Below are 25,503 nucleotides of genomic sequence, written 5' to 3' on the forward strand. Positions count from 1 at the left end.
CTTCTTTATTTTTTTGAAGAAAAGAATCTGAGATCTGGTATATCAGGGGTTGGCAATCTATGGCAGACTATGGGCTCTGAGTCAAATTTGGCTGCAGGACCTAAATTTGTAGGTAAATTTTCATTGGAATTAAGCAACATTCGTTGTTCATTCCTTACCTATTTCTGGCTATTTTCGTATTGCAATGATAGAGTTCAGTCATTGAGACAAAACTGTATGACCCATAAAGTCTAATATATTTGTAAATTGGTTTTCCCAAATAATGTTTGCTAAACTTTGTAGTACATACATTTAGGATGCATCTAAAATAGGAAAAAAAATAGTTATAATATTCAGTAACAGAAATATTAATGCCTTTTAACAATATCTTCTTTTAGTACATTTCAAATTAGCAAATATGATCTGAGATATAAAATCCGAGATGAAGGAAAAATTTAACCCAGTACAAGATCATATTTTCTTGCTATAAAAATTATAATCATTTGTAAATGTAATTCTTTGATTATTTTTAATATGTCAGTTATTATTAATTGGAAAAAGAAATATATTAAGGGAGAGTAAGTTGAACTGCTTGATATTTATTTCTCTGTCACTGCAGTTCATTGTTTTGGTTAATTTCTTGAATTTGAAGATTTTGAATTCTGAAATCTCTTGGAGATTTGTTTCATGGGGCTGTTGGCAAAGAGTTGTAAACATGCAAGGTTATTTGTACTATCTCTACAAATAGAGATCTTAAGAAATACTGTTACTTTTATCTTTATCTCCTATCGGAAATTTCTCTGCAAGTGAGTTCAGTAACCTCGATGAAAAAAAGAGTATAGCGATAAGCAATAAAATCAATTAAGAAAACGCACCTTTGGTGAGGTTTTATATCTTCAATGCTTTAAAAGCCATGCAACTCATAACATTGTCACTGGTTGTTTTTATTTTTTCTAGATTTGGATGATCCGGTAGTAACTGTTCATCAAAGTATAGGGGAAGCTAAAGAACAATTTTACTATGAGAGAACAGTATTCCTCAGGTGTGTTGCCAATTCCAATCCACCTGTTCGGTACAGCTGGAGACGTGGCCAGGAGGTGTTACTACAAGGATCCGATAAGGGAGTAGAGATATATGAGCCCTTCTTTACCCAGGTATGAATTAAGGTATAGTATTTCCACCTTGCTCTGCAAGGATGCTTTCCTAATTCAAACAATATGCAGTATTATGTCTATTTGAAAAGGTAGTTTATCTGGACCTGGCCTTTTAAAAAACAGTATGTTTGAACTATCAGAAGACTCAAATAATAAAGGACAATTTGTTTATGTTGTATGTGATAGTTACATTTCAAATGTTTACTATTGAAAAAGATTAAATTAATGTATTCTAATTTATATTTCTTTGTTCATAAATTTACTTAGGTTTCACTAAAAAGTACATAATTATACATTTTCTGTCATTTTTGTGTGAAATATATTATTTAAAAGAAGAAACTTTGATTTCCCCATTTGAAATGGTAAATAAGTTTTACAGAAATGAAGAAATCTATTTGGAATTTATTTGGCTTTGGTTTTGGAAAAAATCTAATTTTCTTTATTCATTTTGGTTTCAATCAGTTTAAGAATACAGCCTTAATTATGTGAAAACTAAAATAGCTAATTAGTAATTAAACTTATTTATTAAAAAGAAAAATTGAATTAATTTTACATACAGTGAATTTAATATGAAATATTTTTCTGTAATATGTTGAGAGTGAAAAATTAATTCTTGAGGAACACATTGAAGTTTATAGGACTATTTGAATGCTATTTATTATGAAGTTTTTTTTTTTGATGACTAGAAAGGAGTGCAAACCTAATTAATATAGAAAAAGTTTTAAATTTAAAAAATTTGAAAATGTTCAAAGTAATTTTGGCCCAGAATAATAATTCAAAAAAATATGATATAGACAAAAAGAAAAATAGAGATTTGATCACATTGTTTAAATTTTGAAACATCCTAAATTCATAATTAGGGAAATATACAACTAAATTTTAAATATTATAAATATCATACTTTAAATTTTGAAAATTATTATGTTTTATATCTCAACTCTAATAGTATAAGGTTATTCTGAGTTTGTAAATTTTTCAGCATTCTATTTTTCACCATTAAATATATTTCCTTACATAGTACACCATTTACTTGCCATGTTTAAGGCCTAGCCAGTTTCAAATTAATATAATTGCCAATGTTTAGGTATTAACTGTGAAAAAATGTAGTGATTATGCAAAAACATCTTGCACATATTGTAAATATGATATACATCATAAATATCATAAATATACACATATAAATATATATATATTTCTATATATTGCTACTAAAGGTGTAGAACAGCTGTAACTTGCCGAAATATAAATCTCTGGAAATCATCATTTCACATGTGTTACTAACAAATCTACTATGACACTGTCGAAATCTGTTTTGATTTGACTCTGTCTTCACTCAGGCCACCATGGCATCAAGTGTTCTCTGCAAGTTAACAAGATCACAATTTCCCCATATATTCTGCTCTATGGAAATTTATTTTTCAATTTTTACTAAAATAAAACATGTTTTTTTTTTTTTTAGTTAAAAAAGTAATACAAATTTTCGTTAACAGTATTTAGTTGCTTGGATGCCTCTGGGGGTTAGACGGTCAGGTAAATGATCACTGTTATTTGATTCTTTTATCAATTTGTTTTTAAAACATGAACACTGTTAAAATTTGGAAAACATACTTTATTGTCTAACAATAATGTTTACAGACGCTGAGGTAATTCTAAACACCTATTCCACTACATGGCTATTTCTTACCTGCAGATGAGTCTGATCACAGAAATGAACACAACAACCTTGTCAAATTTGGGAAAATCTTTACGTTCGAAATAATTAGTATTCATTGTTAAGTTATCAGACAAGCACAATTAAACTTTTCATTCATTCTTTTGCATTTGTTACTATTTCTATGTTAGTATCTCTAAAAAAAAAAAAATCATAAGAGCTCTCAAATTAGTAGCTGTAGATTCTGCCTCCTAAAATAACTTTCGTTTCTCTCTCTTTGTTTTCTCTCATTTTTTTATAAGAAAATAACTTTTTAATTTGAACATTTTAGTACTGATATTACCTTCTATATAAATATCAGCCTTTACTATGTGACCTAACACAGACTTTCTCCAGCTTTGTATGTGCTAGCAACTCTGCTGTTGGACCATTTGAATTTTCTTAAAGAATATTTAAGAAAGAAACAAGCTTTTCTTGCAATTCTGTGTTATGGTTCACCTGCTATAATTGATAGTTACCAAATAATCTGCAGTTATAGCTCCTATTTAAAAATGTCTTTCTTGCCTTTGGTTACTTGATAATGTTGCTTATTTTTCCTTTTGAATGTCTATGTATTTGTATCTGTCTTAAAAAATCATGCTGGAGCAAGAGATTCCTCAATATTTTTATATTATATATGTACATTATTTGTTAATATTGAATATATCTTATAGGACAAACCAATGGAAACTCTCAAATGGAAGCACATAAAAAAATTAGTTTTTATAGCTAAAGAAAATATTGGCTTTTTCATAGATGAGTTGTTATCAATGATTTCTCTTTATACCAAGCATGCTAACATACTACATATAGGCCTGTTATACACAAGTCCATCATACCTAACACAACTTCCATTATCTTTCCATGGAATACAGCAATATATTTCTAACTGGTTGCCATGCTTTATTACAGAAAACTCTAAACATCTGAGTGATCATTTTTAAACTATAAATCTTTTTTTCTCCTTTAATATCTCTAGTAATCTCTAATGTATTCTAACCTATAAGACTGTGTTTGACCTTGTTCTGCCTTGCTCCCTTATCTAATCTTTTATACCTCACTTACTGTTCTGGTCACATAATCCCTAGACTTGGCCAAGGTCTATCTGCACATTGCTGATTCCTCCAAGTAGAAAGTAATTTACTTATATATTATGGCAAGGTCTCCTTAATATTGAAGCTCATCACCTCTGAAAGGCCTTCCCTGACAGATCTATTTGAAGTAACATCTCTTCCCTTCCACAGTTACTCTTTCCTACTACAGTTTTCTTTTCTTTTTCTCTCATAGCACTGAAACTATCAAATTATCTAAAGTGTTTGAACATAAACTCACTAATTATGGAGACTTTGTCATTTTAACAGCTAGAACAGTGCCTGACATCTGGAAGAGTCTCAGTAAATATGTGTTAAATGTTGAAGCAATACTCCCATGAAGATGTCTGGGTTACTAGTAATGGGATAGTTAAAACTGACTTAGAGATTCTAGAAAGTCCTGAATTGCTCTCTATAAATTCACCCCTCTTTCTTCACCATAGAAAGTTTAATAATTTGTGAATGAGAATGATGTTATAATTGAATTCATTTTAATGTATTTATTTCCAAACTGTTGATAATTTTCTAGTTATAATTTTTAATTGATTCCTAGTCTAATTCCACTGTGTCTGAATAATTTCAGTTTTTATAAATCAATTGAGACTTCCATTATGTTAAGCCTATGGTCTGCTTTTATAAATGATCCATGTGCACCCACGAGAATGTGCATTCCAAAATTGTTGAGTGTCAATTAGATCACATTTATTAATTGTGTTGTTTAGACCATCTATCTATATTTTTATTTTTATGTCTGCTCTTCTAAGCTATTGAGAGAGTTTAGTTAGTATATATGCCTATGGCTCTGTATTTACTTCTTTATTTATTTCAATTTTTGCTTTATATATTTTTAAAATGTTATTAGTACATACAAATTTAGAATTATTATATCTTCCTGGTGGATTATCTGAATATATTATTTACTGGTATTATGTCTTCCTGGTAGACTATCATTAAGAAATGTCCTTCTCTACCTCTAGTAGTGTTTTTTGCCTTCAACTCTGTTTTGTCTGTCATTAATTTAACCATACGAGCTTTCTTTTGCTTAATGTTTTTTTTTTGAGGGGGGGTGGGGAAGAGTGGTAAATAACTCTCTTTTTCTTTCAACTTTTCTCTATATTTATAGTTAAAAAGATGCCACTAGTAACCAGAATATAGGTTTTATTATTTTAATCCAGTGGGCTGATACTAGCTTTTAATGCATTTAATCCAATGACTGATATATATTATTTTCTATATGATCCATTTGTTTTATTTTACTTCTCTCTTTTCCTGCATTTTTTGGATTTGTCAAATATTGTTTAATTATTTCATTTTCTCCTCTATTTAACTAAGAATTTTAAATTATTTTAGTATTATTTAATTGGTTACTTAAAAATTGTACCCTGCATTGTCGATCATTACCACTTTTTTAGTAATGATATAAACTTAGACTATCTTAACAATATTTACTCTTATTGTATTTTATTTTCGTCTAGTATTTTACTTCTACATATATTTAAAAATCAGCAAGATGTTATTATTTTGTTTTTGAAACAATCATTATCCACTTATAGTCATCAACATATTTCCTTTCCCCATTTTGAGTTAATTTATGTTTATGGTGTGAGGAAATGTTTCAGGTTTATTTTTTTTTTTGCAGGGGGATATACATGTATTTTTGCACCATTTATTGAAAAAAATCTTTCATCATTAAATTTTCTTGGCACTTAAATTGAAAATCAATTGGCCCTATATTTTAGAGTCTATTTCTAAAGTATTTATTCTGTTCTATTGACTTATATGTCTGTCTTTATTCCAATACCACACTGTCTTTATTACTGTAGCTTATAAGCCCTGAAATTAGTAAGAACAAGTCCTTCAGCTGTGTTAATCTTTTTTGATATTGTTTTGTATGTTTTGGCTTCTATTTCACTTAAATTCACCATGTAAATTTCTTTAAAAAACTCTGATAAAATTTTTAGTGAGATTTTGTTGGATATGTAAATCAATTTGAGGTTATTGAACTGAGGATGATTGATATTGGCAATGTATTATAATCAAGCAAAGAAAAAACTGATCCCCTCATGTTTTGATTTTACCTCTTTGTCACATGTAGTATTGTTCTATGAATATTTTGAGAGCATTGTAAGATTTTTCAATACCCATTTATTTAGATTTATCAACTTTTGAGTTACTGCTTTGAGTCTTCTTATACATATGTGTGATTTTCATAGATGCATAGGAAGCTAGTCATTTACCTGAGAAATTCTGGAGTGCTTCATAAAGAAATTGCCTCTCAGGAACAAGGCAACTAGTTGTATATAGCCACCTGGAGAACCAAGGATTTCTTTTTCAAGGGCCATAGTAGGTTTATTGATGTGTAAGAATCACAAATGCAAATGCCGACTGAGATTAATTTGGTAACATATGAATCTGGTAATAAGTAAATCTGTCTAGTAGTATAAAAATAAGAACCAATAAGGCTTACTGTGTGTGCCCACTTATTAGTAAACAATAACTCACTTGTTATTGCCAGAGTTCAATATTTGGACCTCTGGACTGCCATTTTTTTTAACTCTGCTTAGGTCTTCAGTTTCTTCAAGGGGGATGCAGTGGTGCTTTTGTTAGGGTTGCTGGTTTCGTATGACTTCAAATATATAGAGAGGAGGAGTATGCAGGATTTCTATAAAGAATGAAAATTAAAATTAAAAGATTGAGAATTCTAGGGCGTATTCCAGCCTCTAAGACATAATTTTATAATATAGATGAATGTGATGTAGAGAACATTTTTACCCAAGAATCTACTTGATACCAAACAATAGCCTCATTTGTAGCTTTTAACTCCCTTGGAAATTTGGAAGGACTGTACATCAAGTTTGTCTAGCAAAGAAAGCAACATAATAGACTTAGCTTGTGGTTTTTATTTTTACAATGATTAAATGTAATTTCTGTGTGGATCCTAGTATACGAAGTTATATCTAGTTGTTTTTTCCAATATTGAAAAATAAATCCATATATTTCTAAGTAATTTTAGAATTATTATTGAGTTAAAGATATTATTTTTTAATGTTAGAAAATTAAATTTCTTTTAAAGATGTTTTTCTATTCAATAACAATGTCTTGTTTTTAATAAAATAGAATTTCTAAGATAATGAGATATACCTATCTTACATGCCTATTCATACTAAGCTAATAACTATATCAATTTGAATTCAATGTTTATTTCACTAACCTGTCGAGTGACAAAATTTTCTTTATATCTTTTATAGATAGTATTTCTGGAATAAAATTAGTGTGTGTTCCTGAGGCCGATATAAATTCATAAACATATAATGTAATAAGTTTAAAAGAAGATGTAGACTAGTATATATTGTTACTTATAAGTTTGTAATAAAATAGAATTAAAGCAACAAAAGTGAATGTAAATTGGAAGGCTTTACTATTTTTTTTACTGATATGTGACTGTACATATTTTAAAAAGTTCCAATTTCTTTTAAGTAAAGTGGAAATACTGCTTGAGGCTATGGTTATTATTTTCACTAGAAAATGCCACCATTGATATTGGCCACTAATAAATATATAGAATACCTTCCTTTTATTTCTTTTATTTAAAAAAAGTAGTTTTAAAAGTTTAAATATAGCTGTTGAAAATAACTTTGCGAATGTTAAAGAAACGTGTACTTAAATTTTCCAAACTACACATACTCTTGTTATATTTTTCTAGAACTTTTGTAAAGATGTTCATGACATCATCTTGTGTATTGTAATTATACCATCTAATTACAAGACTGAACATATTTACATCAATTACATAATTAGTTTTAATTCAGCTAATTAAACTAATTATACAATAATTAACTGAAAATTCCCTTTACAAATCATGGAAATTCATATGCAAAAAGCCTTCTGACATCATAGAATATTAAATTTATATGATTAACAAAATAAAAATAATGTTATATGATAAAACGGTTATAAGTGATAGTATAAATCACTATAAATACAAATATTCATGTATATACATACATGCCATTTGATAACATATATATACATACACATATCAATATATGTGTATGTATATATATGTTATCCATGAATATATATATATATAGTGTTTTATTATATATTACACTATATTTTTAAAAAATATTCTGGACTTTGGGAGCTGTTTATTGAGAAGAGGGTCAGCCTCAATGCCTTCATCACTTTCTGAATGTGGTGAATTAATTATGTGGGTGAGGTTCAAAGTCTTCCATAACTCTGCCTATTTTCTACATTCCTTCAATAGACTGTGTTTATATTAGTCCCTCTCCCTTTCACATACTGCATAGATTAATCTTCCATATTAACCTAGATGACTGTCCTGTAGGCATATACATCTTATTTTTTGGTTACAAGATGTAAATCATCTTAGCTCAACCCCCAGAACTCTCCAATCCCATGCTAGCTGAACCACTAGGAAATTGTATATCTAGGCTTCACAGGAAAAGTTAACTTTTCCTTTTGTTTGTCCTCATGCGCCCATGTTGCTGCACTGTTCTGCATAAAAATTGACTAGGATACGCTCTGTGCAAACCATTATATTTATTGAGTCATATTTCTTGATATTTATAAAGTGTATAGGGATCATCACAAAAAGTAAATAATTCTCTTAAAGCTTTAAAATCTTAATATTACTACCCAATTTGTATTCTTTCTTTCTAGATAATGTAAACATCAGCAGCATTTCTGATCACTTGCTTAGAGATTTTGTTAGGTATCTGTATATAGATGCTAAATGAAACTGTGATAACATATCAGATTCCACTAGGAATATATTAGTAGAAGATTGCAGACCAAAATTGGTACACTAGGTAGAAAATGAAATGGAAAATAATGAAGTGACTAAATTATTATATTCATAATTATTTACCTACACATAAGAACTGTCAAAGTAGTGAAGTGCTAGAAATAAGCAGAGAAGTATAGAATCATTAAAAAAAGAAAGATTTATAGAATTTTAACAAAAGAGCATCATTAATGACACCAGTAAGTACATTTTCAGTAGAATGTTGAAATAGTATTTAGCAAATATGTATTAAAATAATTTGTCAATGGAAATAGAAACAAGAATTACTGGTAGTATATAATTAACTTTGTGAATAAAGAGACTTTATTATTAAATGAAAATCTAAATGACAGTGTTCATTCTTTATATATATATATATGAAAATAATAATTATTATCTGATTACTTTTAAAATATTGACTATGTGTATTAATGTCTATTGAGTTCATAACAGGTGTCAAGCAGATAGAAAGTTCTAGAGAAATATATATATAAAGCAAAGTCATGAGGGTTGAAAACTGATAGTTATAGTACTTTTAATTGAAGTGTTTCTCCTATGCTAAGTCCTGTGTTAGGTGCTTGGAACATGATGCTCAGAGCAAGACAGGCATGACCTTTAGGTACTTACAGGCAAGTATGTGTGGCGTTGGGGAGGTGGAAGAAAATAAATGAAATTTATTTTCATTACCAAAACAAATAAATAAATGAGACCACATTGTAAAGAGATACAAGCAGATCTCACAAAAAGATATTCCTCATCTTCCAGAAAGTGAAAAGTGGAAGTAAGGAGTGTTGACATCTAAGAATGAGATGAAAGTGATTAGGCATAGAGAAATAAAGAGCCACATATTTGCAAAGGGTCTATGGCAGAAGGAGGCTGGTTGTGTACTAGGCCCTAAAAGAATGAGATGAGACTGGAGAGGCAAGGAGAATGCAGATCATATGGGGTCGACAGTCATGTCAGTAGGTGTTGTATTTATTTTTAAAAATGATAATAAGTCATGTGATTTAAAGAAAAATGGAATGATCAGATTTGTATATTTTCCTTCTGGTTATAGATTAGATCATTATACTTGCTTTCATTCTTAAGCTATACCAAGGGCAATCAAGAAATTTTTAGTTGAATGTATGATTTAGAGGATTACATTTAAAAATAAATTAAAAAGAATGGTTTAGATTAAGCATGCTTAAAGGTCAGTAAAAGGATCTGAGGAGACATTAAATATATGAATAATAAGTAATAATTGAAAATCTAAGTTTCCTGTTATTAAAGAAAGATTTAGAAGAATAGAGGAAGTTTAATTTAGAATATGTTGAGTTGTAGGTGTCTGTGAGGCATCAAAATGAACATATCGAGGTAAAAATTTGGTATATGCATCTGAAACTTAAGGGAGAATTCTGGAAATAGTATACAAACTTGATATAGTGGTAGGAGGAATAAGGCTTATAGTAGAAAATTATCTGCAAGGATAAGATCACCTAGGGGAATTTTATAGTGAGATTAAGTATGAAACATGTAGAATTCTAGGAATAATCAATAGTTAAGTGGTAAGAGGAGAAAAAAAAGAGACGACATCTAAGCAGGTAGGCGTAGAATGGATATATCACCTCATTTGAACTGGTTCTAGTACAACATTTTCTTTCAACTATAGTTTCTAAATAAGCACACTTTTCTAGTTATTATATATAGTTAATGTAAATGAACACTCTGTAATACACTGCGAACTTGTTTTAAATATAAGTTCTAGGAACACACACGCTTCCTGTATATATTTGTGTGGAGTGTATTTGCATTTGTTTTATAGAAAAAAAAAATGCAGTGTCTTTCCTAAAGAAAAATTTAAAAAGAGAAGATTATTGTTTATCCCACGGGGGAAATTGCTAAAGGTGTGACTGATTTAGGACTGAATTTTGAGAGTGAATGAAAGGAATTATGGTCACAATGTTTACACACACTAAAAAGAGATTCACCTGACACGTTTGGAAAACTCTGTGTTCCTGCCTATGTGTGGGCAAGCTTTTTTTTATGCAATTGAACAGGCATTATCTTTATATATTGTCATTATTGTCGGATCCTTTTGAAGAATGTACGGAAGTATTGCGATTTTTAAGATTTAAGTGATGTTACTTAAGTAAAATAAAAGAAAAACGTGGTTCCACACAGATGTTATCTGGAAAAAAATTAACATTTTGAAAATTTCTATACCAAATATGATGTCATTGGGATGTTATTTTACCATCTTAATAATTAAGTTACTTATGAGAAAAACTATTTTGAGAAGATACATAGACTTTAGAAGGTAAAGAATTCCTAAGATGCCTATTTTGAAATGAGCAGGAGGTTTTTTCTATTTTCTTTGTTTCTTTATTCTTTTTACCTTTTAAACAATTTCAGTGTTTTTACATGGTCTTTCCTGGCGGTTCAAGAATTTATAAGATATTTCTGGCCACTTTATTTCAGTCAATCTGCAATTTTGCAGATTTACCTGAGATACTTAGACCTTGAACTCCTGAATGTAAAATAAGAACAGTAATAATTTAGATACAGTTACGAATACTTCTTTAATCCAGTTTTAGATCTATCATCTGTCATTGCTCCATATTCACAAAATATTTATGTATATAAATTTAATTATCATTAGATTGACTCATTAACCTTGTTCTACCGACAGTGTTTTATTTATTAACTCCTCTTTAGAATCCTTTTCTTTCATCACATTTCATTTTGAAATCTGCATAGATCATAGTGTTTGTTGAATAAATTCCATTATTAAGTACACTGTTCTGATCTTTGCATAACAATTTGCATAACTAACACCATAAATAGATTCCCCTCCCTTCCTACCCCCCCCCCCCCCCAGGAATCTAGTTTGCAAAGAAAACATGAATTTTCATTGTAGTCTGTTAGTTTTTCTCTCAAGGAGCAGTACAGGATTATTTCTAATGCAATGCTGGTTTTTTTTTTTTTTTTTGATTTAAGGTATTTTCCTTAAAAAAAAAAAAAGGCAATGTACCATATTGTGATAACAATATAATTTAATACAATATAATGACACGATTCATTCATTCATTTTGGTTACTACTGGCTTTATCTAATGACCTTTTTTGCTTTTACATTTTCAGGGTGAAACAAAGATCTTGAAACTAAAGAATCTTCGACCTCAGGACTATGCTAATTACAGCTGTATTGCTTCAGTGAGGAATGTATGTAATATTCCGGATAAGATGGTATCATTTAGACTTTCCAATAAAACAGGTAAGGAATTATCCTGAATGTTTTATGTCTCTTATCTACAACTAATGTTTAATGGGTTTTTAATTTTCTTATAGACTAAATGATTTCTTTAGTGTATGTAGAAACAAAGCATCCTTTTTTTATTCCCTAGAAAATTCTATATCTGAAAAGCTTTTGGCAAATGAACACTGTAAAATTTAATTTAAGCCACACGCTCCCATGTAATGTTTATTTATATAGCATGCAAAATTATACTTCCTTGTTATTGAATTTATAAATGTCACAAGCAAGCCTATAGCTTGTTCAAAGACATTTTGGAGAAATATTAGTATTTATAAAAAAAATGTGATCTAAATTGCTAAAAGAGTTTTGTGATTCCAAAGCTAAGTAAAAGCACCTTTCTTTTACTCTATTTCAAGTCAAAAGATCCAATTTGTAATTGCAAGTAGATGTTTTTAGGAAAGTATGTTTGTACAAAATGTCAAAATATTAGCAAGACTAACACTTAAGTCAGCCAGTGTTTACTAATGTAGAACTCAGAATAACTGCAAACATTAAGAAGAAATCGCTAAATGAAAGAGCAAAGAGAGCATGCGAATAAACCTGTCTTTTATATGATTGTATATTAATAATCACCTTAATGAACTAGAATTTTAACTGGATTTGCAAAACTTTCAGTGCAATTAATACAAATTTTTACTTTTAAATAATTATATTAAGATAAAGAGTTTTAAAATTACTTCTCCCATTAACAAAAATCTTGAAAAGAATGAGCCTTAGTGTGCCTGGATTTAAGTCTTGGTTCTGCCTCTTATTAGCTCTTGGATCTTCTGTAGCAAGTCACTTCACTCTTCCTTGCTTCAGTTTCCTCAGAAATTCATAAAGTTGTAGGGAAGAATTAATGAATTGATATGTGTAAAGCACATGGAACACACTTTATTAGCTCTTCCAACACAGAGCTAGTCAGCAACTCGTTCAGTTCATTTGGTGAAAAGATAAACCTAGGACTTTATTGAAAGATAAAAAAAAAAAAAAATGCATGCCCATATATACATCGATTTAATGACCTGTGTTCCGATATGAGTTGTTAAAATTTTGAACAGCTCATTCTTTTATCTAATCTTTTATTTATTCATTTATTTATTCATCAGAAATGTATTGGGTTTCTATTATGGGTCAACAATGATAGACATAGGGATATTGACTAAGCCGTAAATTGACTTAAACTAGAGAAATGCTCTATTAAGCATCAGATAAAAGTCCTTGGAAGAAAACAAAAGGACAAGAAAGACTTGAAAGAAACTATGTTGCTGAAAAAATAGAAATATAAAATCTTAGTGGACCTAAGACTTGTAAAAGTTAATAATCTCATTTCACTTAAAAATGAATAAATAGGATATTGAGAAATAAAAATCAGAGATTAGCATATAGGAACTGGGTTTGATTATGTTGTTCTTCTTGGCATAAAATATTTTGTGAATTATTATAACTAACTTTGTTTTTTTATTTGCTTTAATGTATTTTTAAAATATACATGATCCAGAGAGAAAATTTAAAAATAGAAGCAGGTCCTATGGGATGAGTAAAGGCATTACAGTGGAATGAATAAGAACAAAACAACGGATATATTATGACTTGTTACAATGTGATGTTTGAGTAGTGCTTTATTAATTTGAAAAATATTTCATGTTTATTATCTCAGTTTTTAACTAATGGCATGTGAACAGGGGGACCTTTTTAAATCACGTCTTTTCCTATTATCTGACATAACAAATTGACTCATAGTGATTAAAGTATCCTCATTGGGTTGTTTGGGGAATGAACTAAATCAACATAAACAAAAATTTGTTAAAGACTAAGAGGTACAATAAAATTATATTTAATGTTTTTATGATGCAGAAATGTATGGTTTTATTAGTTCCCAATGTTCCACAGCTAATAAGGGTTGGGGACAAGATTGATCTCAATATTTAAAGAGTTATCTTAAATAGGGGACAGACTAACTAGTCGCTGTATTTGTGGAGCTGGAAAAAATGTACTTAAATCTCAGCCATAATAAGGATTTCTTAACTTAAAGCTGAAAGGAGAGTATTACCATGCTAGGTGATAGACTTCAATTCCTAAGGCCTTTTAAAGCAGCTGAGTGACTTTATTTTTGAGATGATTTTAAACAATTGCCAGCTCAAAAGACTGAGACTTAACTAGCTGTCCTATGGAGAACGCAGGGGCACTTTCAGCTTTCTGTTTCTGTCTTCATTTTTCAGGCTGAAGTATTGGATATTTAAACTGAGCAAACAAAACAACCTATTATTTTCTCTTATAAATTATCTCGCAAAAATTTAGGTTGGTGTTCATTATAAAACGATCATTAGAAATTGGTAAATAATTGGATTTACAAATATAAACTAGTATTTCGTTTGACTCAATAACAAATCAGGCATGGCATGTGCCTGGTACTTTACATATTCAGACCAGGTTTGCTTCAGCACTTTTCCCATCTGGTTGTGCTTGAAGTTGGAATAGTTTGTGCATTTCAAATAGATGAAATCATTGAGGTAGCTCTCAAAGTACACCAGGAATAAATTAAGCTTTCAGCATCTTCATGTAAACAGGTCAATAAACTGAAAAATAAGTGTATATAGATGAGTTTATTGCTTTTCTAACATTGGAAGAAGATCATGAGTCACCATTGCCATAATCAATGTGAGATTCAGGTGCTCTTTACGGTTTTTACTCTTGTGAATCTGTAAATGACGTAAATAAATTTTCCACGTTTTTAACTTTTGGCGTGCAAAATGTCAAGGAAAATGTATAACTTATTGAGGGGGAGAATATTCTATTATAAATATTGGAATATGTTTGATTAATTTTCTCTGTTAATATTTTTATAAAAGTTCAACCTTGGAAATAGTTTTTGTAATGGAGATCAAATAGTTGAATAATAAATGTAGTTTTGGTACAGAAAAAGAATTTAATTTTAACATTTCTATAGTCAACCTTTTTCATTGCAATCACTCTGTTACCTGATTTGCACAATGCCCAAAATGATGTGGCATATGAAGATAGGAAATTATCTGCTGTGGATAAGGACTTTGAAAAGTTTTGTACCAAAACAATTACGGCATGGAATACCATTTCTTTGGCCCATCCCATCCATGCTGAATTAGATTTTCTAGGAAATGATCTAGTAATATGCATAGTTTAAACAAGATTAAATAATGTCTTTGGAAAACAAATGTTGCTCTTATTATCAGACTGTTTTCCGTGAGTTCATGCCATTTTGTGAATGAAACATTTGTTAATAAAAATCCATTTTCTAGAACTGCTTAGAAGAGTAATATCTAGGTGGCACTTTAAAAGTCAGTATCATCTATAGATTTATTAATAATGTGTTTTCTTAGCTTTCCTACTATGAGATGGCATTTTAGTAGAGCTTATATTTATCATGAGGTATCTATTCATTTGTTGGTCTCTGTTAATTACTTAACATGCTATGAAAAATCTCCTGTCACAGATATGTCATTATTTATCATACTTAATCTAGGTTAGACCTTATTACAACAATTCATAGAATTCTATAAAACAGAAAGTATTATGACTGTTTATTTCTAGTCATGCATACTCCCAGACTTATTGACATAATGTGTAGCAGCATCCAAAAGTTGTTTTGGTTGTTTTCCTACTCCCATTTGAAAGCAAAAAAATATTAGCTATTGATTGATAAATTCTTAATGTAGCAGTGTTTCTTGTACTTTATTAAAATAAAACTTAAAATTTGTAAATTTAGAATATTAATAAATATAGGTATATTTTTAAATTATTATGATTATGGTAATGTTGATTATAAACTATTTTTAATTTCTCAAAGTATGTGTATTTTTTATATTTTTTTCAATTATAATTAAAATACAATTTATATTAGTTTCAGATGTACTGCATAATGATTAGACATTTATATAATTTACAAAGTGATCATTCCGATAAATCTAGTACCTATCTGACACCATGCATAGTTATTAAAATATTATTGACTATATTTCATATGCTAAACTTTTCAACCCCATGACAATTTTGGAAATACCAGTTTGTACTTCTTAATCTCTTCTTCTTTTTCACCAACCTCTCAGAACCTCCTTCCATCTGACAGCCATCAAAAAATTTTCTGTATTGATGAGTTTGTTTCCTTTTGTTTATTTATTTTGTTCTTTAGATTCCACATGGAAGTGAAATCATATAGAATTTGTCTTTCTCTGTCTGAGTTATTACATTCAGCACAGTACCCTCTGGGCCATTCACATTGTTGCAGATGGCAAGATTTCATTCTTTTTTAATGGCTGAGTAATATTCCACTGTATATATGTACTGTTTGTTTATTCATTCATGCATTGATGGACATCCGGGTTGCCTCAATATCTTGTCTATTATAAAAAATACTGCAATAAACGTAAGGATTCATGTGTCCCTTCAAAGTAGTATTTTGTATTTCTTCGAATAAATATCCAGAAGTGAGATTACTGGTTGCTTGTTTCTCACAGCCTTTGTGTTAAAGTCTATTTTGTCTAGTACTAAGCATTGTTACCCCAGCTTTTTATCTGTTGTTTTCATTTTCATGAAATATCTTTTGTCATCCCTTTACTTTTAGTTTGTGTGCGTCTTTCAATCTTAAGTGAGTCTCTTGTAGGCAGCATATGTAAGAGTCTTGTTTTCTTATATATTCAGCCACCGTATCTTTTGATTGGACCATTTAATCCATTTACATTTAAAATAATTGCCGATAGATGTGTACCTGTTGCCATTTTATTGTTTATAATTTTTATTTATTTTTTCTTCTTTTTCTTAAAGAAGTCGCTCTAACATTTCCTGTAATGCTGGCTTGGTGGTATGAACTCTTTTATACTTTTCTTATCTGGGAAGTTCTTTATTTGACCTTCCATTCTAAATGATAGCTCTGCCGGGTAGAGTAATCTTGGTTATAGATCCTTGTTTTTTTACCACTTTGAATATTTCCTGTCAATCTCTTCTGGCAAAGTTTCTGTTGAGAAATCAGTGGACAGTCTTATGTGTGCTCCCTTATAAGTAATTGACCGCTTTTATCTTGCTGCTTTTAAGATTCTTTCTTTGTCCCGATCCTTTGGCATTTTAATTATGATATGTCTTGGTGTGGGCCTCTTTGGGTATACATTGTTTTGGACTCTGCGCTTTCTGGGCTTATATGTCTATTTCCCTCACCAGGTTAGGGCATTTTGATATTGTTATTTCTTCAAATAGGTTTTCAATTCTTTGCTCTCTCTCTTCTCGTTCTGGTACCCTTATGATGTGAATGTTGGTACACTTGATGTTGCCTCAGAGGCCTCTTAAACTGTCCTAATTTTTTTGAATTATTTTTTCTCGTAATTATTCTGATTGGGTGTTTTCTGTTACTTTATAGTGTAATTCACTGATTTGATCATCTGCTTCATCTGATCTGCTTTTGATTCCCTCTAATGTCTTCTTCATTTCAGTTATTGTATTCTTCATTTCTGATTGTTTTTATAAATCTATCTTCATTTTTATATTTTTTTCTTACTTTGTTAAAGTTCTCACTGAGTTCATCTCCTCTTTCCCTAAGTTTACTGAGCATCCTTATAACCAGTGTTTTGAATACTACATCTGGTAGATTGCTTGTCTCCATTTTGTTTAGTTCTTTTTCTGGAGCTTTGTTCTATTCATTCATTTGGGACATGTTTATTAGTCTCTCCATTGTGGTTGCCTAAATGTGTTTGCCTCTATGTGTTAGGTAGGGCTGCTATTTTTCCCAGTCTTAACAGTGTGGCTCTATATAGTAGGTATCCTTTGGGGTCCAATGGCACAGTCTTCCTGGTTACCTAAGCTAGGTGGTCCAGATGTTTCCATTATATAGGTTATGTTCACCCTTCTATTGTAGTTGACACTTAGCTTCTGTTTGCACATCAGTGGGAGGGATTGGCCCATAAGCTAATTGGTCATGAGGACTGGCCAGTGAGGTGTGACCCTTCAGAGAAAGATTCACATTAGCAGGGCCATGGTGCCTGCCCTATGTGCCCTTTAATTTTATTATGCTTGGATGCAGCCCTGGGTGGTACTCCAGCTTGGCGAAAACCTGGTCACTGGATATGCTGACCTCTGGGCCTTCTAGGAAGAGCCCACTTCAGGCTAACTTCAGCCATAGACGCTGCTCTGCCTGGGGAGCACCTGAGATGAGACACTAAGCAATCTGCAGATGACTGCCATCCATGCCAGACTTAGAGGTGCCTCAAGAGGCCAAGCTGCAAACCAAATTGGCTGCCTCTAGTGCTGGGCTTGGGATTGCTCAGAAAGAGTTATGGGTCACACTGAAGGCAGATACTGCTTGTTTGGTTTTTATGAACCTTCTAGAGATTTTAGGAAAGTCTGCAGGATTACCAAAGACAGTCTACTTGTTAGGAAAAGTCCCTAGAGGAGGCTTGGGTGGGCTCGGAAGTTGGGTTGGGGGTGTGTGTCTTAGAGAATTATCAGGGCAGGGGAACCAATGTTAGCCTGGTTGATGGAGACTCAGATATTGCGACCACCTGTGTGTCTGCATGCCAGCATTGTGGAAAGCTCAACAAAGGAACAAGGGATCTGTCAGCACTTTTCTCTAGGAGAAAGTTGCCCACACAGCCCTCACCCTAAAATCAGACAATTTGGTTCCCCTTTGTATGTCTCTAGCAGTCTTCAAGCAGCTGCCCCAGTGCTGGACCTCAGAGCGAATGAGGACATCTGTGAATAAGTCCATGCATGGGCCCTTTAAGAGGAATGTCTGCAACTCCAGATGCCCTTTATCTCACTAAGTCACAATTTCTGCTGGTTTTCACAGCCAGAATTATGGGGACTTCTCTTCCCAGTACTAGGACCTTGGGCTGGGGAGCCTGGTGTGGGCCTGGAACCCCTTGCTCCCCTAAGGGGACCTCCACAGCCAAGATATCCCTCTAGATCCTCAACTGCCACATATGGGTGTGAGACCAGCCCATTCTGCCTCTCTGCCCTTCCTACCAGTCTCAAATTGGCTTCTTCTGTGTGTCCTTAATTGTATGACTTCTGTTCAGCTAAACTTCAGGGATTCTCAATGATGATTGTTCTGTAATTTATTTGTAATTTTGATGTGGTCATCAGTGAAAGTGAGCACAGCATTTACTTGCTCCACTATCTTGACCAGAAAGATCTATTTATTTGTAATTAAGGGGACATAAGAATTATGATAAAACAAATTTAATTATTTTAACATATTTAGAATTATTTTATACTGATGTCTCATAATTCCAAAGGCAAATAAGAAGGTTATTTATATTAGAATAAAATATATTTATACTTGTTTGAGAGGTTATGATGAATTTTATGAAGGAATGGGACAGGTGGGGCTAATTTTACTTAATTATATAGGTCCTTTGATTCAGTCTGCTCAAACTTAGCATTTACAAAAATTATATAATTAATGCATCTTGCTTAAATGTGCATTACATCTAGGAACCAAGTCTGAAAAAGTATTATTGGCTATAGAAATAGGAAAAACCTATTCTCTCTCTCTCTTTTTTTGGTCTCCAATCTGTCTCAATACATTACCATGAAAAAAGAGGTTAAGGAATTTAACCTCGAGGAATAACTTCGACATTTTCTCTTGTAAAACAGTATGTCCATTGTCATAGATAACCAGTTTAAGTGCAAAAGGAGGTAGCAATAGAAATTTTGCTGTCTTCTGCACCTGAGTACTAATCTCATGTAGTTTTCATAGTCATATGGATATTTGAGCTGTTTTTATTTAAGTGATCTCCACAGCATCTAGGCAATAAGTAGAATCTATATGTGTTTTTTCACCAAAATCACAGTTTTAAAGAAAATGTTTGTGGGGACTATATAGTGCAAATATAATGACTTTCTGTATTAGTATGCTTGGGCTACCATAACAGAATACCACAAATTGGTTGGCTTAAACAACAGAATTTTATTTTATTATAAGTCTGGAAGCTAGCAATCCAAGATTAAGGTGCTGTCAGGGTTGGTTTATGGTAGGCCTCTTTTTCTTGACTTAGAGACAGCTGTCTTCTCACTGTGGCTTTCGCTCTGCAGTTTATAGAGGGAGAGATTGAGTGAGCTCTAGTGTCTTTTCCAGCTTTCATAAGTGCTATCAGATGAAAGTTCCACCTTTATGACCTCCTATAACCTTATTTACCTCCCTCAAGGCTCTGTCTCCAAATAGAGTCACATTTGGAGTTAGGCCTTCAACGTATGAATGACTGAAAAGTGGCCTTTGCATTTAGGATTCATTTTAATATTTTAGATATAATATATGTTAAGTCAAAGCAAAAAAAATAAGTTATCCATTTAAAGAAAATAGTCTATTTAATAGAATCTCATAAAGGGAACTCTATAGAGAATATTCGCAGATCTATATTTTGAACTTTGGGAAAATAGGAATGAAGCAACTGTAAAGAAGATAAGATAAAACTTTAATGAGGGCCAAACATTGCTTTTAACATAATATCATTATACATGTTTAATAGCATGGTCAAAATATTAAAATATGGACAAAAATGACGTATCAGTGAAGCTGTGCATTTTTTCCTGATTTTTTTTTATGATAGAGAAGTTAGAATGTGAAACAAAAGAAAAAAAATAAAAAAACAACAAATATAATTTCATCTTTTTATACACTAAAATATTGGGAATATTAATGCCTTAAAAGATTTGTTTGGCATAGATCTTTTAGAACACAACAAATATTAGAATACTGATATGCCATCATTAAGGAATAAAAAGTTTCCTGTAGCTCTTTTGCGTGAATTTTGAAATTCAAAATTCCGACATTCAAATTTTAGGTCTCCAGATTTGGAAGATGTTCCTTAGCTCTCCCCCACTTTGTTTTTCATTCTAAAATGGGGACATAACACAACAATCTACACTTTTGGTTGAGTAAGCTGTAAATGCTATAAATGAAAACTTTTAAAAAAGTTTTTAGCACTTAGTATATACAATAAATAGTGGCTATAATTGAATTGGACTGTTAACCTAGATAATAAAAAGAAGAAAAAATTTGGTATCATCAGTAGTCATGGTGAGATAATGACAAGAATCTTAGAATCTTTGCTAGGATATGGTATATAGCTTCAACCATTGATGACTAATCTTGAAATAAGTTTATAACCATTTTATGAATTACTTTTATCAGAGGTTAAATTCAATATTAATGTTTCCTAGAAAAATCTGTAGAAATCAATATATATTCTGGTATACATTTTTCTTTAAAAATTTTTCCTGCTTTATTGAAATATAATATCCAATTAGTTGCTCATATTTGCATTGTACAATTCAATGAGTTTTTTTCCAATTATAGCTAGCATACAATATTATATTAGTTTCAGTTGTATAGCATAATGATATATAATTCACAAAGTGATCACCCCACTAAATTTAGTATTCCTCTTCCTCCTTACATATTTATTACAACATTGTTGACTATTTTCCTTATGCTATGTTTTATATCTCCATGGTTATTTTGTAACTATCCATTCATACTTCTTAATCCCTTTGCCCTTTTGCACCATTCCCTCTACCTCCTCCTGCAATACATTCTCTGTAGTTATGAATTTGTCTCCATTTTTGTCATTGTTGTTTATTTTGTTCTTTAGCTTCTACATATGTGTGAAATCATATTTGTCTTTATCTGATTTACTTCATTCAATGCAATGCCCTCTATATCTTTTTCCATTCCACTCCTTTTAGTCTATGTATGTCTTTAACTCTGAAGTGAGTCTCTTATATTTAGCATATGTAGGAGTCTCGTTTTCTTGTCCATTCAGACACTATACCTTTCTATCTTAATTCTTTTCCATTCAAGGTACTTGTTGATAGATATGTAGTTATTACCCATCTTTATTCATGTTTTTTCTTCTTAAAGAAGTCCCTCCAACATTTCCTATAATACTGGTTTGGTGTTGATGAATTTCTTTAGCTCATTTTGAATCAGTCCTTCGACTCAAAATGTTAGCTTTGTTGGATAAAGTATTCTTGGTTGTAGATCCTGTGTTTTTATCACTTTGAAAATTTCCTGCCAATCCTTTCTGGCCTACAAAGTTTTTCTTTGAGAAATCAGCTGCCAGTCTTATGAGTGCTCCCTCGTAGGTAACTAAATGCTTTGAAGATTCTTGCTGTTTTTAAGATTCTCTCTTTGCGTTTAAACTTTGACATTTTAATTATGATGTGTCTTGGTGTGGGCATCTTTGGTTTCATCTTTTTAGGGACCCTCTGATTTGCTTGGGAAATATTTCCTTCACCAGGTTAGAGACGTTTTCCATCATTATTTCTTCAAATAATTTTTCAACTTTTTGTTCTCCCTCTTCTCCTTCAGGTACCCTTATGACATGGACATTTTTGCATTTAATTTTGTTCCATAGGCTCTTTAAATTATTATAAAATTCTTGACTTCTTTTTCTTGCCATTCTGATTGTGTGTTCTTTGCTTCCCCATCCTCCATATCAGTGGTTCGATCCTCTTCTTCATCCACTCTGTTAAATCCCTCTAATATACTCTTCATCTCAGATGATGTATTCTTCATTTCTAACTGGTTCCCTTTTGTCATTTCCATTTTTATGTTTTTTTTATCTGTTTGTTAAAGTTCTCACTGAGTTTACCTACTCTTCCCCTAAGTTCATTGAGCATCTTTACAGTCAGTGTTTTGAATTCTGCAACTATTAGATTTCTTGTCTCCATTTTTCCTGAATCTCTGTTCTGTTCTTTCATATGATTTCTGCTTCTTTGTCTTCCCATTTTGGCTGCCATTCTGTGTACTCAGAAAAGCTTCTAAGTCTCCTGGTCTTATTAGTGTGGCTTTTGTAGTAGGTGTCTTGTGGCGTAGTCCTGAGAGGGGTTCAGCTGCAGGTCAAGTTTAGTCCCAGTCTATCCCCCGGGTCTACCTGTTAAGATTCTGCAATCCACAGATGCTGTGCTTATAGTTGCCTCAAGAGGCCACACCAGAAGCCAAGACCAGGTTTCACCAGTGAGAGTCTTGGCTTTGCTCACCAAGGCACACCAGATTCCCAAGAACACAACTGAATGTAGCTTGGGTGGGGCCGCAAGCTGGGGGAGGAGGAGTTTCAGAGAATCTTCTTGGCAGAGCAACCTCTACTGCCTCTACATGCTGGGAAGTGGGGAGGGCTCAACAGAGAAACAATGGATTTCACTTCTGCCCAGGACAAAGCCTCACCTCTGACCCTCGCTCAGATAGCTCAGTATTCCCCTATAAGTCCTTGGTGCCCCCCAGAGCATCCAATCCAACTCCAATGCTCAGAGCAAGCGAGACCATCACTGTGAAAGTCTGCTCATGGACACGGCCCCTTTAAGAGGCATCTGCAGCTGCTGCAGCCTCTGTCCCACTCTGCCACTGGGGACCGGCAGCTTCGCATCTTCGCTCCCCTCCAACCTTCTACCATTGCAGTTTGATGTCTTATTTCTCTTCCTAGTTGTAGTGCTTCTGTTCATCTAGACCCCCAGGCAACTCTGCTTTGCTGTTTGCTGCATGTTTCCGGCTCAACTTTGATGTGGTTGTAAGAGGGGAGGAACAAGCCTCTATCATCTACACCATTTTGCCCAGTCCCTTTATATTCTAGTATATTTTTATCTAAACTATCAGTGGCAGAAATTTTTAACCAAAATATAGAATATTATCTTGTAAAATTAGTAATAGTGTCTAAGGAAAATTAAAGAAACTTTCACTTTTATTGATATGCAACAAATCCTTTAGCTAATTGCTCTGTCATTTCTTAAGGAAAGCAAACTTACATATGCTCTAATCTTATTAATGGAGCTTTAGAAATGTGAAAATATAGGTGATGACTATTCAGTGAATCTGGGGACAAAAGCAATGGTCATTATAGGGTTTCAACCTTGGTCTTCCTGAGACTGTTTCCAGAGCAACAATGTGACCCAGATTTTCCAGGATCCTATTGCTATAGTAACAGAAGTTTGCACATTGCTAGGATCGTCCTACACCTGTGCATTTTCTTGTCCTAGCAATGAATATTTTAGGTTCATTATATCCAAGGTTATTCTTGTTCTATAACTTCTTATAAAATATCCCTTATAAATTGTTAACTCTCCCAGAAGACATCTTAACCAAGTCACACTAAACAGTTAAAACATAAGAAGTTAAAAACATTGTTAATGAAATGAAAAGCAACACTGTCATATTTATTGAAAGGGATATAAATTATTGAAAGGCTATCTTAAAATTTACCACAAAAACTTTGGAGCATATCAAATAGTTTGTGTTTTAGCAGACATCTAGAGGTTATTCTTAGTGGGCTATTCGACTATAATTATAACTGAACAATTTAAAAGTGTTTCATAAGAATACAAAAATTCATACTATGTGTTATATCTTTTTTCCAGTAATAAACTTTTTAACGCTCTTGAGATTATTTGATTTTTAAATTTAAACTTTTTCTAGATTGTGGATTTGTAGACCATGGCTTAGTACTTTTTAAAGTTTTATTGTTCTAGTGAAATTGCTGAGAATTATGTTATAATAAATAATAATTCAGTTGCTAGAAATGCATTTTAGACTTGTTTTGTGACTTTTGAGCTTGGCACTTATAACCAGTGGTATAAAATATCTCCTAGATTATTTACTAACAAATTTGATTTTATAGATTACTGGCTTTCATAATGAAGATACAATAATTTCCATAACTACATGTAACTAATCCTATTACTTATTCACCCCAAATCTTCAGAAAGATTATATCAAGGGGTCATCTTTAGTTTTCCAACCATCCCAGTTTGTCCTAGATTCAGTGAAAATCCTACATCCTGGGAAACCCCATACTCCCAGGCAAACCAGAATGATTGGTCACCCCGTGATTTAATTCATTATGCAGCCTATCTCTACATAAGATAATAGTCTTAATATCAATGGGCAATTGACATTGGTACATATACAGCCTTAAGCAACTTTGCGTAAAGAAACATCAGTGAGAAAGACCTGGATCTGGATCTTGGTTCTCCCTACTGTCCAGTGGTGTGACAAATTCTTTCAACTCTTCATAAATGCTTTTCATGCTAAATCATGTTGTTAATGTGCTGCTCTGAGGTGGGTTTCTGATTTATAGAAAGAGAACATTTACTCTAAGCTTTCACTTTACTTAGCCAGATAACATGAACAACAAAAACTGAAATAAAATGAGGTGACTACCAAGAAGTAGATGCAGCCTATAGATACACAGCTACTTTTGAGCTCCAAGGTCCATGCAAGAAAGGTTTAGGTTAATAGAATTTGAGAAAATTAATACCTCATTGCACTGTTACCCTTTTATGCATGGGGCTTACATTACTATTCAAGAAAAAAAATGTAGCCTCTGGACCTAAAAAATGTAATCTCTGGACCTCATGCACTTATTTGAAGGTAACTTTGCAAATATTGTGATCTCAATGTTTTATACAAAAAGTCACTGGAAAGCTTTAAACTCACTCAAGAGAAGATGCATCCCTGGCCACTGTTCACCCTCAAGCTCAAAGACATTT

At 31.9% G+C, this 25,503-nt stretch overlaps 1 protein-coding gene across 3 annotated transcripts in view; it reads left to right on the forward strand.

Moving 5' to 3' along the window:
• The window catches only part of MDGA2 (MAM domain containing glycosylphosphatidylinositol anchor 2), a 773,979-nt gene that overhangs the window by 459,283 nt on the left and 289,193 nt on the right, over positions 1–25,503 (forward strand). For all 3 annotated transcript variants that reach the window (XM_036239414.1, XM_016151454.2, XM_036239415.1), the window contains 2 exons: positions 937–1,133; positions 11,844–11,976. In XM_036239414.1, the coding sequence (XP_036095307.1) occupies positions 937–1,133; positions 11,844–11,976 (330 nt within the window). The remainder of the gene's footprint in view (positions 1–936; positions 1,134–11,843; positions 11,977–25,503) is intronic.

This window comes from Rousettus aegyptiacus, unplaced genomic scaffold (assembly GCF_014176215.1).
Source record: "Rousettus aegyptiacus isolate mRouAeg1 unplaced genomic scaffold, mRouAeg1.p scaffold_m13_p_3, whole genome shotgun sequence".
Lineage (NCBI taxonomy): Eukaryota > Metazoa > Chordata > Mammalia > Chiroptera > Pteropodidae > Rousettus > Rousettus aegyptiacus.